The 16,282-nt window shown below is 40.7% G+C and overlaps 1 protein-coding gene across 1 annotated transcript in view; it reads left to right on the forward strand.

Moving 5' to 3' along the window:
* Window positions 1–16,282, forward strand: part of slc36a1 (solute carrier family 36 member 1) — a 64,985-nt gene that overhangs the window by 30,748 nt on the left and 17,955 nt on the right. The window contains exon 11 of the mRNA XM_041989960.1: window positions 641–810. Within this exon, the coding sequence (XP_041845894.1) occupies window positions 641–810 (170 nt within the window). The remainder of the gene's footprint in view (window positions 1–640; window positions 811–16,282) is intronic.

Consider the following 16,282-nt stretch of genomic DNA (forward strand, 5'->3'; position numbering starts at 1 on the left):
CAATTTGGTATAGTCTTGTTTTTTTATTTTTTTTATAGAGATGACTTAAATGAATCTTGCATGTTATCATATGATAGTATTGGTTTAGTTCAAACATTTTCTCTCCTCCAAAGAGCTTAGAAATCTGCAGAAATTATATCTAAAGTTAGGAAGATAATCTCCATTTCACAGAGCCAACTGTCTGCACGGACTGATACTTCCATCACAAGGTTGTCTCTGAAAACACTCGTGCTGTAAAGTTAGTTGCGCCGAATCCTCAGACTGCATTTGTTTGTTCGTTGCTTGTTGTTATCATCACAGCTGCAGGAGGGAGGCGTCCATTGAAATGCCTGCTGTGACTGGACTGATGGTGCTAATTAGTGGCATAGATTAGCTGTTAAATGAGGTTATAAACTCAAAAGCTGTAATTTAGAAGCATTTCTGATTGAAACTTACAGCAGGAAAAAGCCAATGTTGTTTTGTTTTCCACTGGATTATGAACTTTTCAGCTTGTTGCATTTCATAGCAGATTTTACTGATAAAAACGAGAGTCCTTGTGCTTATATCTTTGACTTTGCGTGGCACTTTTGATGCAGTCAGAGTCGCCTGCATTCCTCTCTCAAATTTCCCTGACTCCTTTAGTCTCTCACTCTGCTTACAGGACGTACCAGGCTGTGAAGCTGCTGTACAGTTTCGGTATTTTCATCACCTTCGCCCTGCAGTTCTACGTCCCCGCAGAAATCCTCATCCCGTCCGTTGTGGCCCGCGTGTCGGAGAGGTGGGAGAAGACCGTCGACCTGCTGTTCCGCACGATCCTCGTCATCTTCACATGTAAGAAGCAAAAGTTGTTCGCATCAGTTTCAGGATGTGTTTAACAGCTGGGCGAGCCACCCCATTTCAGGTGGGGAAAGACAAGTGTGTCAAACTATTTAAATTAGAATTGTCATACAGTTTTTATCCTCTTTCCATTCCTTCATCACTCTGCTGAATTAGTTTAGTTACTCTGCAGTAGAGCAGGCCGGTCTGTGATCAGCCTTCCGTATTGGACAGGACTCAGTCCCTGACCTCACTTCTCAGCTCTCATTATATATTCTGATGCAGTCTCATGCAGCAAAGTTCAGTGGAACAACTATTTTTCAGTACATAACAGCAACTGGTCTACAGCTCCTTCCTTCCTTCCTTCCTGCTTTAATGCTTTGAAGGCACTTTTGTTCCTTATTTCTTTTATTGTATTTTTCATGTGTTTCGTTTGAACAGAAAAGGGAACAGACAGCGAGCATGCCAGCTTACACTTTAAAGGAGTACCAGCGGATAAAAGGTGGTGTTTTTCTTTAATGAGTCGGAATATGATGAGAAGCTCAAACTGTAGAAGCAGACAGATTTTTAAGACCCCCCCCCCCCCCCCCCCCCCCCCCCCCCCCCCCACACACACACACACACACACACACTCATAGGTAGTGTGATTTACCAGGGAAAAGAGTCAAGAAAGGAACCGGATGCTTTAGTGTAAGGCTTTCAGTGCTGTATTGGCTGTGAAGTTCAGCTGGAGAGCTCAATGAAAGATGCCTCTCATCCCTCAATAACAAATTTTGTGCTGATTACCCAGATCAGCTAACTGAGTGAGGTAGAGGGCAGTCCTCTCAGAACTATTGAGCAACTTCAGCAAGCCCTTTGCAACTAATTAGCTCCAGGTACTCCCATAGGACCAGAGTATTTAGAACATTTCTGCTCGGGTTTCCAGCTCAGCAGCAGGGATCAGCCAAATTAATCAGAGAACGGAAACAAAGAAAGCAAATAATAATGAATAATGATGCCACTAACGCATTTTAGGGACAGAGCTGTAAAATAAACTTAAGAGGTCAGCTTCTTGCCATTTACACATATGTGGAGTAGATCTTCTAAGAGAATTCTTAGAAAATTGCATTTCTCAGTTGAGATCCAGTGAACTCAGCCACCTTCTCGGCTCTGAACTCATCTATGATGGGGTGAGGTGAGAAACTGTTCTGTGGTTGGAATTTAAATTGATTTCTGAAGTCACGGACACTGCTTCTTCCCAGCTAAACTGGAGTGAGCATTCATCGTGCTATAAGCGCACAGCTCAAAATTCACCTTTTGTAATGCTATGGGGTTACATTACTGCACATGGCATATCTGTGTAGAAACCACATGTATAGGTGTTATGTTATTCCTCCAGATGGCTTCCTTTTTCTGTCCCCATATCCAGCAACAATGGACAAACATTTCATGTTTCACCCCTAAAACTCGATCGTCAGCACCCCTGAGTTCTAACACTTATATTATCAACTATTTCTCAGGAGTGGCAGAGTGTAACTCTGTGGGGTGAATTGTGATGGATAGATTACCCTTTACGTGATCTATGGAAGTTTTCCAGACATTTACATCCTGTCCAGGAGATTTACAGTCCAGCCACAAAATGTTGTGTTTATTTAGAGACTCTATATAGTAATTCTACAATGAGTGATCCATGATAACACCATTATTTATCACATTTTCACCAAGAAAAAAGATCGCTATCACTACTATGTTGTAAACAGTGGTTGTTTTGAATGCACACTGTGGCTGATTCTGTAAAGAAACCCAAGTGGACTTTGTTAGTGGAAGCATGGGGAAAAAAGGAGAAAGAAAGAGGAGGGCTGTGCCCGGATGTCCACCCTACTCCCTAACCCCTCGTTCACTACATAGGGCTGCACTATATAGTGACTCATTCTCTTGGCGATTCGGACACGAAGCTGCCTATTTTTTCCTCGCCACAAACCACGTGACTGCCTCCGTCACCACGACAACCACAACCCACGTCAAGGTGTCATTCCAAATCCAATCCAAAGTTGTGTGCAAATATTTTTATTTTTATTCCTTATGTTGTACTTTATTCTTTTGTTTGTTTGCCTATAGGTAATTTCGCACAGCTCAATTTTTTTTGCCTCCTTGCTCCATGTTGAGCTTCTATATAGGGCGCTATGTAAGGAGTCGGGTGCACATTCAAACACAGCACAAGAGATGGTTAGAGAGCTTAGAAAAGAGACAGGATGCAAGATGGATGCTGAGTTAGCCTTTGTTAGGGGGCGTTTCACTGCGAAAATCTGCCAAAGATCATTAAGGAGGTTTTAATGTTCTAGAAAAAATAAGTAAATAAATAAAGTGGACCAAGAGTAAAGCTTTTTAACTTCAGTGTTCCTATCTGCAATGTAAATCCAACCAAATAAAAAGTCCTTGAATTTGTTGAGGTGCATTTATGACATTTTTTAAGGCACCTCTATAAATAGAGTTTTTGATGGGGTTGTGCCAGTATAAGAATCAGTACAGTAACTATTTGCAGCTCCCAGGAAACAAGGTTGTGATTGTGATGACTTCAAAGGATGGAATTACAATGTGTCCTTCAGACCTTGGACCATAGTTTCTAATAATCCAGACTGAAGTACTATTATTTTATTGGTCAAAACAGCAGCTCTGAGAATGAGCTGCCTACGGTGTTAGTCAGTTCAGTCTCTTCTCCTTTAATCTGTAAGGTGTTTATCAGATTTGAGTCTCCATGTGAGATATTGCAGTAGGCAAACACGTGTTATCTATTAAGAAAAATTGAACTGTGCCCATTTTTTGAGCCCTGAGTGCTGTACGCTTATTGAAACTGTGCCACTATGACTTCTGCAGTACTGAATGGTGCTACAAGAAGCCACAATTGTCTGTGTGTCAGGGAACATGTTTTACCATTTAAACAAAAAAAAAAGAGGTTTTTTAAAATACTTCTTTGGTCTGAAAGCATTTGTAGCTTTTCCAAGAAAAGCAGCACACCAGACTTAAAGAAGTGTCCCCTAGCAACACTTATTTGCTATTATGAGATCCTACCCTGAGCTCTCTCCTGTTTCGTTGAAGAATCGACCATGGTGCACATTCAAAAAGGCCAGTATCTTGGAATCCAGTTGCTTGTGTGGTACACAGTAAAGCAATACTCAGCTGTAAAGGTACGCAGTGTTTTTTTTAGCTTCAGGACGCTGCTGCGCAAAGATGGCTCCAGAAATGTACATAATAAATGTCAGTGTACCATCCAAACCAAACAAACACATTTTTAAGATTTGAAAGTTACACAGTCTGACTTTAAAGCTCCACAGCTAAACTTTGACAGATTTTCTCACTTTGTTGCCCCTAAGGAAGGATAATTAAACTTTTGCCTCACATCTTGTTTTAAATAATGTCCTCTTGGGTTTTCTTTGATGCATCTGCCACAGTGCATGATCAAAACAGATATTGTGTTGATTTCCAGTTAGCGTGTAATGCAGTGCCATAAAATGTTTATGTTTGTTCATGTTTGTTCTTTTTCTTTGTTCTTTTCTGCTTTAGCTGCCCTAACTCACGTTTGTTAGTACATCGATATCTATCTTTCAAAATCTAAATACATGTGATCTCAGTTGACTTTTTTTCCTTACTCCCACTCAGACACTTCCCCATCCTCTGTTCACCTCTTTCAGACAGCAGCTAGTGTTTCGCTGCTTTAACAAGTTAAGTGCAGCTGTAGTCCTACTACTGTCCTTCATAGATTCTAATACTATGTTCATATCAAGTCTGAGATTAGATGTTGGGGCAGGCAGATTGGGCTTCTGCTCTCAAGGAAACAGAAATTGAATGGAAGAAAACATTGCTCTTTGAAATGAACTTTCTGACCACATGAATTGTGTACAAGTATGTCTGTGTCTACTTGTGGCACTGTGGTGGATCATTCTCTTATATTTTATGGGGATGTGTTCATCTGTATGTTTGTATGTAAAACACAAAGCTATTGAGATTACTCTTGTATTTTAAATCCATCTATGTAAAGTCTTGTTGTGTGTTTGCAGTTTTATGAGCGGGCATGTCTGTCCATCAACAGTTTATAGTGCATATGTCTGTGATCTGGTCAAGAGTAAGAGTCGAGACTTGAAGTGTTTCTGCTATTGCAATAACAATTGATTGTCTGTGCCCCTCAGATGATGCTGGTGGGAATTTCAGAAATCACTTTTGTCCAGCTTAAATGGGCATCTGTATGAAATGTGTACTTCAAGGCATCTTTTCGATGGGATAGGTGGCAAGTCGATGGAGATTAACAGGAGTATCCTAGCAGCCATGTGTTCCTAACTCACACTCTGAGACACATTTTTTTTTCTATCTGCTCTCATCTCTGTCCCACTTCCAGGCATGAGCACAGACTTCCCTGTAATGGTCCAGTAATAGCAGCAATAGACCTCCAATTGCTATTGATTCCCATCTAGTCAGGACTGCTGATTCTTGGACTCTGTTGTTGTTTTGTGCCCCTAAAGTCAGATTGGAAGCATTCATTGTGGGGGTGAGGGAAAATGCAATCAGTATAGGACATACTTCTACTAAAATGGCATAAAGAGACTGTATGTTAATACTTGCCGGACAATTTTTCTATGATCTCTTTCTCCTCAGTCTGTAGCTGGAGATGGGCTGAATAATATATTTTCCAATAAAGGCCCAGATCAGAAGAGGTACTGGAAACAATATAATAGAAAACAAAGAGCTGGATACTGGATATAAAGTGCTTGTAAAATTGGCTGCCAAGTAGCTGAATGAAGTTTATGGCCTAAAGTATGTTGAGCTCCGTTTAGTCTTATCACATTCTGTAGCAAAATGTGATTGATGGCTTTGTTTTAGACCTTAAATGGAAGGATTGTCAATAATAAACTGAGATTGTAGCACGTAGTGCCTCATTTAAATGTGAGAGGGTACACTGTTGTTCTTGGTGCTGTTTTAAGGCAGAAAGAGGCCAAATGAGGCCTTCAAAACAGCTTACTCTGTCAGATACAAAGAACTGAACGAGTAATAGAGTTTGCAGCCAGCACTGCAGAATCGATGGCCAATCTTCAAGTAATGAGAGGATGGAAGCCCGGGTCCATGTTTCATTGGGTTTAAATGAATATACTTCAAGGCAAAACATACTCCCCCCTCAATTCTACATGCATGTTTTCAACAAAGTACTGCTGTCCTCACATAACGTAAGTGAATTTGAAATCATAAAGATACCTGCAGACAAAGAGAGTAGCATCAAATTAGATATTCCCATTAAATATTAAAAATGTATCACTATTTCTGGAATGATTTCATTATTAATCTTAATCTCAAGGAGAAACAGTTTTTCAAAGAAATCATTCACTTATATCATGTAACTGGACTGATGTACATCTAACAGTAAAACTCACAACAAACACAGCAACAGAAATATTACCTTATCTGCAAGCTGAAAATTGGTATTCTGGCTCATTCATTTTCATTGCACATATTGATACCAAACATTTTTATTTCTATCACTAATCCATAAAAACTGTTATTCAACTTTTATATAACTACACAGATACATACATTCATACTTTATTGATGCCAGAGGAAATTTGGGTACTCAGCATTATACAAGAACATTACAGAAAATCAACATGAATAATAAAAAAGTGAAAATAAAGTGGAGTGACACAATAAATAACAAATAAATATATATACAATAAATTTAAGCAAGTCAGGATGAAACTGACATCAACACGTGACAAGATAAGTGTTCTGCAGGTCTTTTTATCCTGTCCACACACTATCTGTGGTGCCCCCCTCCCTCCATCCCTCCCCAGTGTGCTATTAAACAGTCTAATGAGACAGGCCTTCCTGGGTAGGAAGGATTTCCCTACACTGTTTGTAGAGCAGCTCACTGACAGCAGCTGCTGAACGAGCTCCTCTGTGCTGTGATGGCGGCATGCAGAGGAAGTCTGACATCATCAAAGATGGTCGGCAGCTTTTCCAGTGTCTTCCTTTCTGCAACAGCCATGATAGACTTCAGCTCCAACCCCACCACAGATCCAGCACATCTGAACAGTCTTAGTGTCCCTCTTCCTGGTGCTTTTGCACCGGCAGACCACACCATAGAACAGAGCGCTGGCAACCACAGACTGGTAAAAAATTTGTAGGCGTTTTCTGCAGTGTCTAAAGGCTGCCAGCCTCCTCAGGAAATACATCCTGGTTTACCCCCTCTTGTAACGATGATCACAATTTATTGACCAGTGCAGTTTTTTGTCCAGCTGCAGACTAAGATACTTGTAGGACGACACCATCTTCACCCCTTCTATAAGGACAGGCTGTGTTGGTGGTTTCATCCTAATGAAGTCCAGTCCCATTTTCCTGGTCTTTGAGGTGTTGATCTGCAGCTGGTTCCGGAGACTCCGCAGCACAAAGTCCTCTACTAGCTTCCTGTATTCCCCCTTCTTCTCCTCTTTGATGCAGTGTCATCCGAGAACTTCTGGACATGACACAGCTCAGAGTTTTACTGAAAGTCAGCTGAGTCCGATGTGCCATCCCTTAGCCTGAAAAACTGTAGTCTGTCAGTGAGGTAGTCCGTAATCCAGCGCATGCAGTGTGTGTCGACCTGCATCCTGATCAGCGGAGTTGTGGTTGTGGCTGGAGCTGAAGTTTAAAGCTGTAAAAAGCTAACATTTAAAGCTTTCTTTAGTAGGAAACGTGGTCAAGTTAACAGCAGCATCAGTTAACCTAGTGCATGGGTGTCAAACTCCGGTCCTTGAGGGCCGGTATCCTGCAGGTTTTCATTGTTTCTCTGATCTAACACACCTGACTGTTGGAGCAAGGAAATAACTAAAACCTGCAGGATAGCGGCACTTGAGGACCAGAGTTTGACACCCCTTACCTGGTGCAACCATGTAGATATTTAACCACTACACAATAAGACAATGAGACACAGTGAGATTTAGCATGATTGGTGTCTTGTGCAACTCTGGAGGTGTTAGGTGATTTACATAAAACTCTCCATTGAATGATGAATTAAGAACGTTAAAAATGTGATTTAAATCATCTCAGCTTGTGGGGAAATCCAGAGCATTTATAATGTTACAGATAGATATTGAGGTGCTGGTTCCAGGTCTTTATATTGTGCATTTTTCATTGAATGGCATCGTAATCGAGGAACGCTAACTCTGAAGATAGATGTGAAAGTATTTCCCTTCAAGAAATATCCCCCTCTCAGTTCATCGCCACTCATTCCTCACAGCATGTCATTTATCTTCATTTCCTTTAGTAGCTGTGATTGGGGTCTGTGGAGAATTATGTAGATAGCATTTGCTACGCTGCACAGGTTTTTGCACAAGCTAATAAAGGGAGGGGGTGCATATGTGTGCCACTTTATGTCTGCTGGGCCTTTGCAATGCATGCTGTAGTTTTTTCTGTGTTGATAGGGTGGATGTGGTGCTGCAGCAAGATAAAAGACTGCCTTCCACTGGGATGCCGCTGATGCACGCTTGAATGAAAAAGGCAGTGGTTTGGGGGGGGTAGGGGGTTGGATTGCTTCTGCATGCATGAAACTCTCAAAATGTCAACTGTTGTGTGCATGTGAGCAATGTTTCCCTCTAGTTTGAATGCCTTGGGGTGGTGGCGTTGTAGTGCTGATGATGCACTTTAGTTGAGTTTAGCTTCAGTTTGATGTGTTTGCTTTAAATGGTTTTGTTGTTTTGCTAAAGACAGAAGAAGAGAAAAAAAAGAAATCTCCTGAGCAGCTCTACACAAAGAAAATCCTTTACATCTACCTCTAAATGTAAGAAAGAAATGAAAACCAGAGTATACATCTTAGAATTGATACAAAGCTGCATCTGCTTGAAACAAGAACTCTGAACAGTAACACACAGGAGGACCTCCGAGTGTTTCAGATGAGTAGCACTAACATTTACCAGAAGGAGAAAAGTTATTGCACTCAATAATAGAACAGATTTATCAGGAAATAAATCATTCTGATTTAAATGTCTCAATCTGAATTTGAAGGATGGATTTGTTTCCACTTTGTCTCATTAACTTAGAAAATGTTAAACAACAAACTCCTGCATTCAAAAAAAGCCTTAATTTCATATGTGATTAGTCAGCCTGAAGTTATTCGTTGTGGCAGTATGAGATGTGAAAACAGCTTTCGGAAGATGGAAAATGTCATGAGAAGTGGAGCACTGACTGATGTCCCCAATTTATTCTTCTCTACGAGATCTACCGCGACTCTACTTAAAAAGTCTTTTAATGGACAAAGCTGTAAAACTAACCTTGATGTTACTAGTTGCCACAACAACAAAGCCTTCTCCTCCACTGCCATTTGTTTCAGTTTGAGCTCAAATAGATAAGAAGTAGTGGAGAGGACTGCCTTGAACAAACGCTTCCCTTCTCCACTGAGCTCTGCTTTGACTTGTACTTCCACTCAAAAGGTCAGTTCATTTCAATGCACCGAGATTTCTTTTGAAGTGAGTGCTCTATTCTAATTTACTGGAGATAGGCTGAAGGGTAGAGGAGCTTACTGTGGATGTTGATGCCGTTTTGAATCGGAGAGCCCCTGAGTGGCAGCAAGGGGGGATTGCTGTATCGCTTTGCCTCAGCTCCTGATGCACCATGATGCTGTTACGTTACAGGGATTGACAAAGACTACCCAAAGGCCTTCAGTTGTCTGGAGGCCAATTTCTCACTGAAGCGCCATACAAAGTTGCATCAGGTGAAGGCTGAGCAGTAACGACAAATCGCAGATTTCTGAAACAGCCTCACAAGAACAACATTCAACACAAGCTTTTCAAGTTGGGATTGATAACGTATATCTGCCAGTTGTTGTGTGGCTGTATTAATCAGGTTTGACTACTGAGTTGGAGGGGGCTCTACAGCTTAAACATGCATACTTACCATACATTCACTGGCCACTTTATTAGGTCTTCTTTGTTAGTACCAGGTTGGACCTCCTTTCACCTTCGAAATGGCCTTAATTCTTGATGTCATAGATTTAACAAGGTTTTCAGAGATTTTGCTCCATGTTGACATGGAACTGGCATCACATAGTTAATGCAGATTCATTGGCTGCTCATCCATGATGAGAACCTGTTGGTGTAAGATAGGTTTGATGCATGCTTTCATGTTGTTTCCACTAAATTCTGACCCTATCATCAGACCGGGCAACAATTTTCCATCTTCTATTGTCTAACTTTGCTTTGGTTTGGTTTCTGAACCTAAAAATGTGGCCAGTGAGCGTATTTCCCGTTGTTTTTGTGCCCTTGTGACATCCTTAAGTGCGGCATTCATTGTCGATCTGGTCCTGTTTTGATCTTCACCACTTCCTGATTAATTTCTATCTGTGGTTTTGTTTTCATTGCAAACATTTTGTTTATCCATTTGCTACTGCCTAAGGTCACAATGATAAGATTGTTGGAAGTGGTCAAAACAACTTACTTGCTTAGATAAAATCACAACTATGAGCCGGAATAACGTGAAACACTGAGAGCTGAGTTCAGATCTCAGATAGCATGTTGACATAAATTAAAACCAACAAATATGAAGTGAAGTGCAGTTCCTGATGCACTGCAATTCAATCTAATTCATGGTGGTGCTGTTATAATTCAATTAAAACAAATACATTATATGATATATTTTAGTCAAATTTATAGTAACTGAGTAAATAATAATCCAGGATACGGAAATATTAGATTCAGTTTCGGAGTCTCAGTATGTACCATTTGAACATCTCTCACATTGTAGCTTCAGGGTTCATTTACGCCAGGATAGTCCGCTGGACGTGGTCCGATTGAGGACTCTGTTCAGTTTGGGTGCAACATTCATCGGTTGCGAGATTGCATTCACGCTGCACTTCTAAAATAAATCGGATCTTTTAAATAACGTGTTCCCCTGTCCGCCAGAGGCGGCACTGCACCCAGAATTAGAAGGAGAAAAAAAAGACACACAATAAAGAAGAAAACTCGTTCATCTATTAGTTAGCGACTCTACTCTGAGCCCCTCCCGGATCACCAAACTTCTCACTCTATCTCTAAGGGAGAGCCCGGCTACCCTGCAAAGACAACTCATTTTGGCTGCTTGTATTCGCAATCCTGTTCTTTCGGTCACTACCCACAGCTCGTGGCCATAGGTGGGGGTAGGAACGTAGATCGACTTGTAAGTCAAGAGCTTTGCCTTTTGGCTCAGCTCCTTCTTCACCACGACAGACTGATGCAGAATCCGTATCACTGCAGATACCGCACCGATCCGCCTGTTGATCTCCCGCTCTATCCTTCCCTCACTCATGAACAAGACGGAGATACTCATGCCCGACCCGGAGAAAACACTTCACCCTTTTCCGTCTGAGGACCATGGTGTCAGAGTTGGAGGTGCTGATTCTCATCCCAGCCGCTTCACACTTGACTGCGAGAGCTGGAGATCAAGGCCCGGTGGCCAAATTACTCTGATTTACTGCCGGCAATTCGGACCAAGCTCTGGTCGTGGTCATACAGGGACTGGACAGCTCGTACAAGGGGGTCTGGCACTCCATACTCCCAGAGGCCCCCCCCCACAGGACTCAGCGGGGAACACGGTTGAATGCCTACTCCAAGTTCACAAAGCACATGTAGATTGGTTGAGCAAACTCCCATGTCCTCTCCAAGACCCTGAAGAGGGTGTAGAGCTGGTCCACTGTTCTACAACCAAAACAAAAACCACACTGGTCCCCCCCTTAATCTGAGGTTTGACTATCCGATGAACCCTCCTCTCCAAAACCCCCGAATAGACCTATTCTATAGTCTATGGGGTTTCTAGTACATACCAGCTAAATATGGAGCTGCATCAGATCCTAGCGATCTGTAGTTGATCAGATTTCTGTTAAAACTTACTGAATTCTTCCACGTCTGACCGCGAGCCATTTCTCCCAGAGCCGCCTATTGTCCCATATGAGCATATGTTGTGGTTGTGTTTAACCACGATGCTGTGTGCTGAACCCACAATGCACTTTCTTCCGCTTCCTGTGTTAGTAGGCGGAACAAGCCCTCTTTTTTTAATTCAAACTTAAAATTTGTCTGTGCATTCACAATTCCCCAAATGAAGGGGACTTTCCAAGCAAACAGACGAGAATTCGAATAAAAATTATTTTAAAAAAAGCTGGAGTGAATGTGCCCTAAGTCTCAACCCACATCTTTATCCTTCAGATCAGATTGATGTTAAACAGCAAACAAATTCTTCCAGTAAGAGCACCTTATGTGTGCTTTCATTAATAACACCTTGTTACAGCAACTTGAAACGTGCCATTGTCCTCCACACATGAGTGTCGTGTTCCTGCCTGAGCAGCAGCTCTACTTCTGGCTCTGGTCATTTCATTTTCGCTTTGAAAGTGCCTCCTTTGTCTAGTCACTTTGCCACAGGCTTGAGCTGAGCAGCTTGCATGTGTTGTTCAACTGTTGATGTGAACAAGAGAGGACATGAGGATGTCGCGTGAGCCTCCTCTTTTAATTTTTTGTATTCATCCTGATGTGCTGTGGCAGAAAGGTGACGTTCCATCAGGAATGTACGTTGCGTGTTGTTGGGCTGTACTGCTGTCATATGTTTTTTTTTTACCCTTTCAGAAATGTGACATATGCAGTACACATTCACCTTTACATCTTGCGGAGCAGATTAACTTCTGCCGTTTGGCCTTTGCTTTATGTTCCTGTCTGAATTACTTTGTTCTTGGAAAGACAGAGTCAGAGATCACATGTGGGGTGACATGATGGACCTATAGAAAGTATGAAGGTTTTTTTTTTTTTTTTTTTTTTTTTTTTTGGAAAACTCTTTCCAGAATGGCACTAAAACAAAATGAGTGGAAATAAAGTAGTAAATAGATTAAGTATAAATACTTATTTATTTTAGTACTAGGAAATGTTGAAAACTTTTAATCGCAAGAAATTTTTGCAACTAAAGACTCACTCCAATGCTTATTTAAAGCATTTACCAGCATTTACCTATTTAAAATGTTATCAGTGGTCTTTAAATTGTGATTGTGAAGTTTTTGGCAAAAGTCACAAAACCTGTGCCCTTTTCCAGGACTCTGCAAAGGACCAGTAGCTCGTTAGCAGTTAGCCTCTGAGTTGTGGGTGGAGTCAGCGCTGTTCAGTGCAACATAATTAGGGCTGAGCATCTTCACTGGTCTCATGATTCGATTCAATTACAATTATCTTGACATCAGTTTGATTTGATTCCTATTCTAGTCAATCTGTAAATGAACACATTGTTGAGGTAAACATTTGTTAAAACACAAAGTTGTTTTAAACCCTTTATTCTGCTCGCGCATGCTAACCGCTAGCTTGTCAGTGTTGTTTTCTGTAGATGTTAGCCTTAAGCTAACTTATCGGTTCTCATACATTTTCATGACTAATGTTACTTGATTTCACTGAGACAATGAATATATTTCCAGTGAGATACTGAAGTATTTACTGTATGCTCACTTAGTTTTACAGTTTTCCTATGTAAAGGTTTCATGAGTTTGTGGATGTGCAACCAGACGCAACAGTTCCACCTGAAATTGTGGGGGCAGTGTTATGCATTATAGCTCACGTGATCAGCCAAGGAAGCGACGAAGAATAAGCTACAATGTATTTAATGGCCTAACAGATCACAGCTGTCAGCTGCAGTGCCTCTTTTTAGGTCTCTTTCTGAGTACGCACATTATCGTCATCTCCTCCCCCGTCGCCATGTCTGCTGCTGACACTACATCACAAGTGAACTCTGACCTCAGCTGTGCCCTCTAGTGGATGCATTGGTTAACAATGCCAACCTAAAGCATGCGTGGGAAGTATATGGCCGGTGATGTTTGACACAAATGTAGTGATTTACATACACAAAAAGAGCATAATTGTGCCTTCCAATATGGTTGAACAAAGGTTTTGCTGCAGACCCCGATTAGTGTTGGTGGAAAATTTCTTTACAATTATTCGAGTAAACATCTTAGTGCATCATGACTGTTACTGTACTGGCATTGTGCTGAGTTAATAGATTTAGTACATGTTTCATGTACCTTTTTCCTTCTCAGGAAGTATTGTATTAAACATTTAATGTATTTAATTCCACGTGCACAAAGCTGTGAGAGAAGGCCTAGCTTTGTTTTAATAAGTCACAAAAATTAAACTAACTTTTGACCTAAATATTCTGTCCAAATAAAGAATTTCACATCCCTGAAGGTATGGTATTAAATGGAATCAGTGTATTCAGATTCCAGTGAAGGTAGCCATCTTTTTTCATCTTATTGTCTACTTCACATCCTGTCACTCAGAGCCGCCATGCTGTAAATAATGTCTCATAGCCATCTTTATTATGACAGCAGCTTTTGTAAGATATCTCCCCTGATCCAACAACAATCAGCCCTAAAGGTCATTTCTGTGATATGCATCAACACAGCATCGCATCTTGAAATTTTGAATGACAACTCCTGTCCACGAAGATTCAAACCATTGGCTCGTTTATGGAGAAACAGCTGGCAGACAGGTCAGCGCCAGGATTTCTGTCTTCATCATGGACTTCCTACTTCATAAAAGACCTTCAGAAAGCCTGGATATCTTCTGCTCAATGCCACTTTAAATGGTAATGAAAACTCTGGCTGTTTGGATGCAGAATAAAAAAAAAATCAAGATTTCTGCACAGTTCTGTAACAGGACAAGAAAGTTGTTCCCACAGCCGGACAATACAGGCTGTGCTGTGGTAATTAAAGCATGTCACATTTTCAGAGGCCCTCCAAAACCAAAAGTGGTACCCAAGGACTCTTCAGCACAGACAGGTTAGAGTGACGACAAGCCAGGAAAGGACAACAGTCTCTGATCCTTTTATTAATTTATTCTCTGCCTTGTTTGGTAAAAAGATAAAGTCAAGTGTCCTCTGGGAGCATGTTTGCCTGCAGTGCTGAGCTCTTTTTGTCTTCATGGTCTTTGTAGTTTTCTCAGAGGGGCTTACAGCTTAATATGTTTGTTGTTCAAAGGAAGAACCAGTTTAGCTTTTTGTTCTTCTTTGTAGAAGAACAGGAAAGGTCTTTTGACAATGCGTCCACTTTGTTTGCACAAGCTTTCTTTATCTAAAAAGACTAGAGGCATAAATGGCTTCTCTTGGTGTGAGGAAAAAATATTTTATTGATATAAACATGAATTAATACGGTTGCGTTTTAGGGTATGCCTTAAACTCAAAGAAAAAATAAAATGTCATAGTTTTTAGATGAGGCTAAAAGATGAAGATAACAGTCAAGGTAACAGTTACATGGAAAAAATATAATAGCTGTTTCAAGTTTTCCATTGAAAACCACTTTTAAGCATCATTTTCTCATCAAAAATAAAGGGTTGTTGTCTTCGGGGCTTAAGCACAAACATTTGTGGTGTCTATAGAGGAGGAAAATGTTTTACGCTGGATTTAATTACTGACCAACCTAATGGGTGGATAAAATTAATTATTTTCCAGAGGATGGACCCTTTTTAAACTTTTTGTAGTTTGTAAGGTTTTGTTGTAACAGGCTGACAATATTCTTGTGGTTTTTAAAGTTTTTTCAGCAATGTACCCCCTGTGGAATCATTTTTCAGCTATCTACCCCTTAACCACAACAAAGCATGGTGAATGGTTTGATGGGGCTCAGTCACAAGCATAAAAGATTTCCAGGTCTTTTGATAACACGGTTGAAGGTCCCATATTATACATTAAACAATTTGATATGGGTGTCAGAGGTCCAACAACATTGTTTTCAAAGTGTGTTATCCCAAATTCAGCCTTGGTCCTTAATTTCTGCCATTCCAAAAGTAGCTTTAGTGAGCTTTAATGAGTGTGAGTGTTTTTTTTCCCTTCGTGAGGTCACAAAAGGAAAGATCTCAGACTCACTTGTTTGAGCACAAGGTTGCTAAAAAGTGGAGCAAGCAAGTGAGGGAGGAGACAGAATTTTCTCATTTTTGGGCCTCATACACAGGCTACGAAGACACACATGACTGTTAGAAAACCTTTAGAAAGTAAATTTTGCATAATATGGGACCTTTAAGGCTTCTTATATCATGTATTGTGATTAGCTGAATTCAACAAGTTTTTTCTTAAAAACCTGAAGTGGCTTATTAACAAGCGTATTTGTATGCGCTGGCTTCATGCTGCAGTTAGCTAGTTTCTCCCCACATGAGAGCCATTATACCTCAGGTGGGTTAGTTTTCATGGACATAAATCCCAGTTATCTCTTCTTCAACCATGAATCAATCCACTGTTTCACGTTTTCACTGTGATAAGAAAACAAACTTGATATGGAAGTTATGTGGGTGTTAGAATAAAATACACTTAATGCTAAATAGAAATGTTAGTTTAAAAGCTCTCATTTATAGTTTATTGAAATATTTATTAGACAATTACATTTTACATGAACTGCTGAATCTGTTTCAGCTGCCACATTTAGATGGCAGGATCAGAATCTGGTGGAAACGACATGGAAGCGTTGATCCATGTATCAACAGTTCAGGCTGCTGGTGGTGCTGTAGTGTTATGA

The sequence above is a fragment of the Melanotaenia boesemani genome, chromosome 7 (assembly GCF_017639745.1).
Source record: "Melanotaenia boesemani isolate fMelBoe1 chromosome 7, fMelBoe1.pri, whole genome shotgun sequence".
NCBI lineage: Eukaryota > Metazoa > Chordata > Actinopteri > Atheriniformes > Melanotaeniidae > Melanotaenia > Melanotaenia boesemani.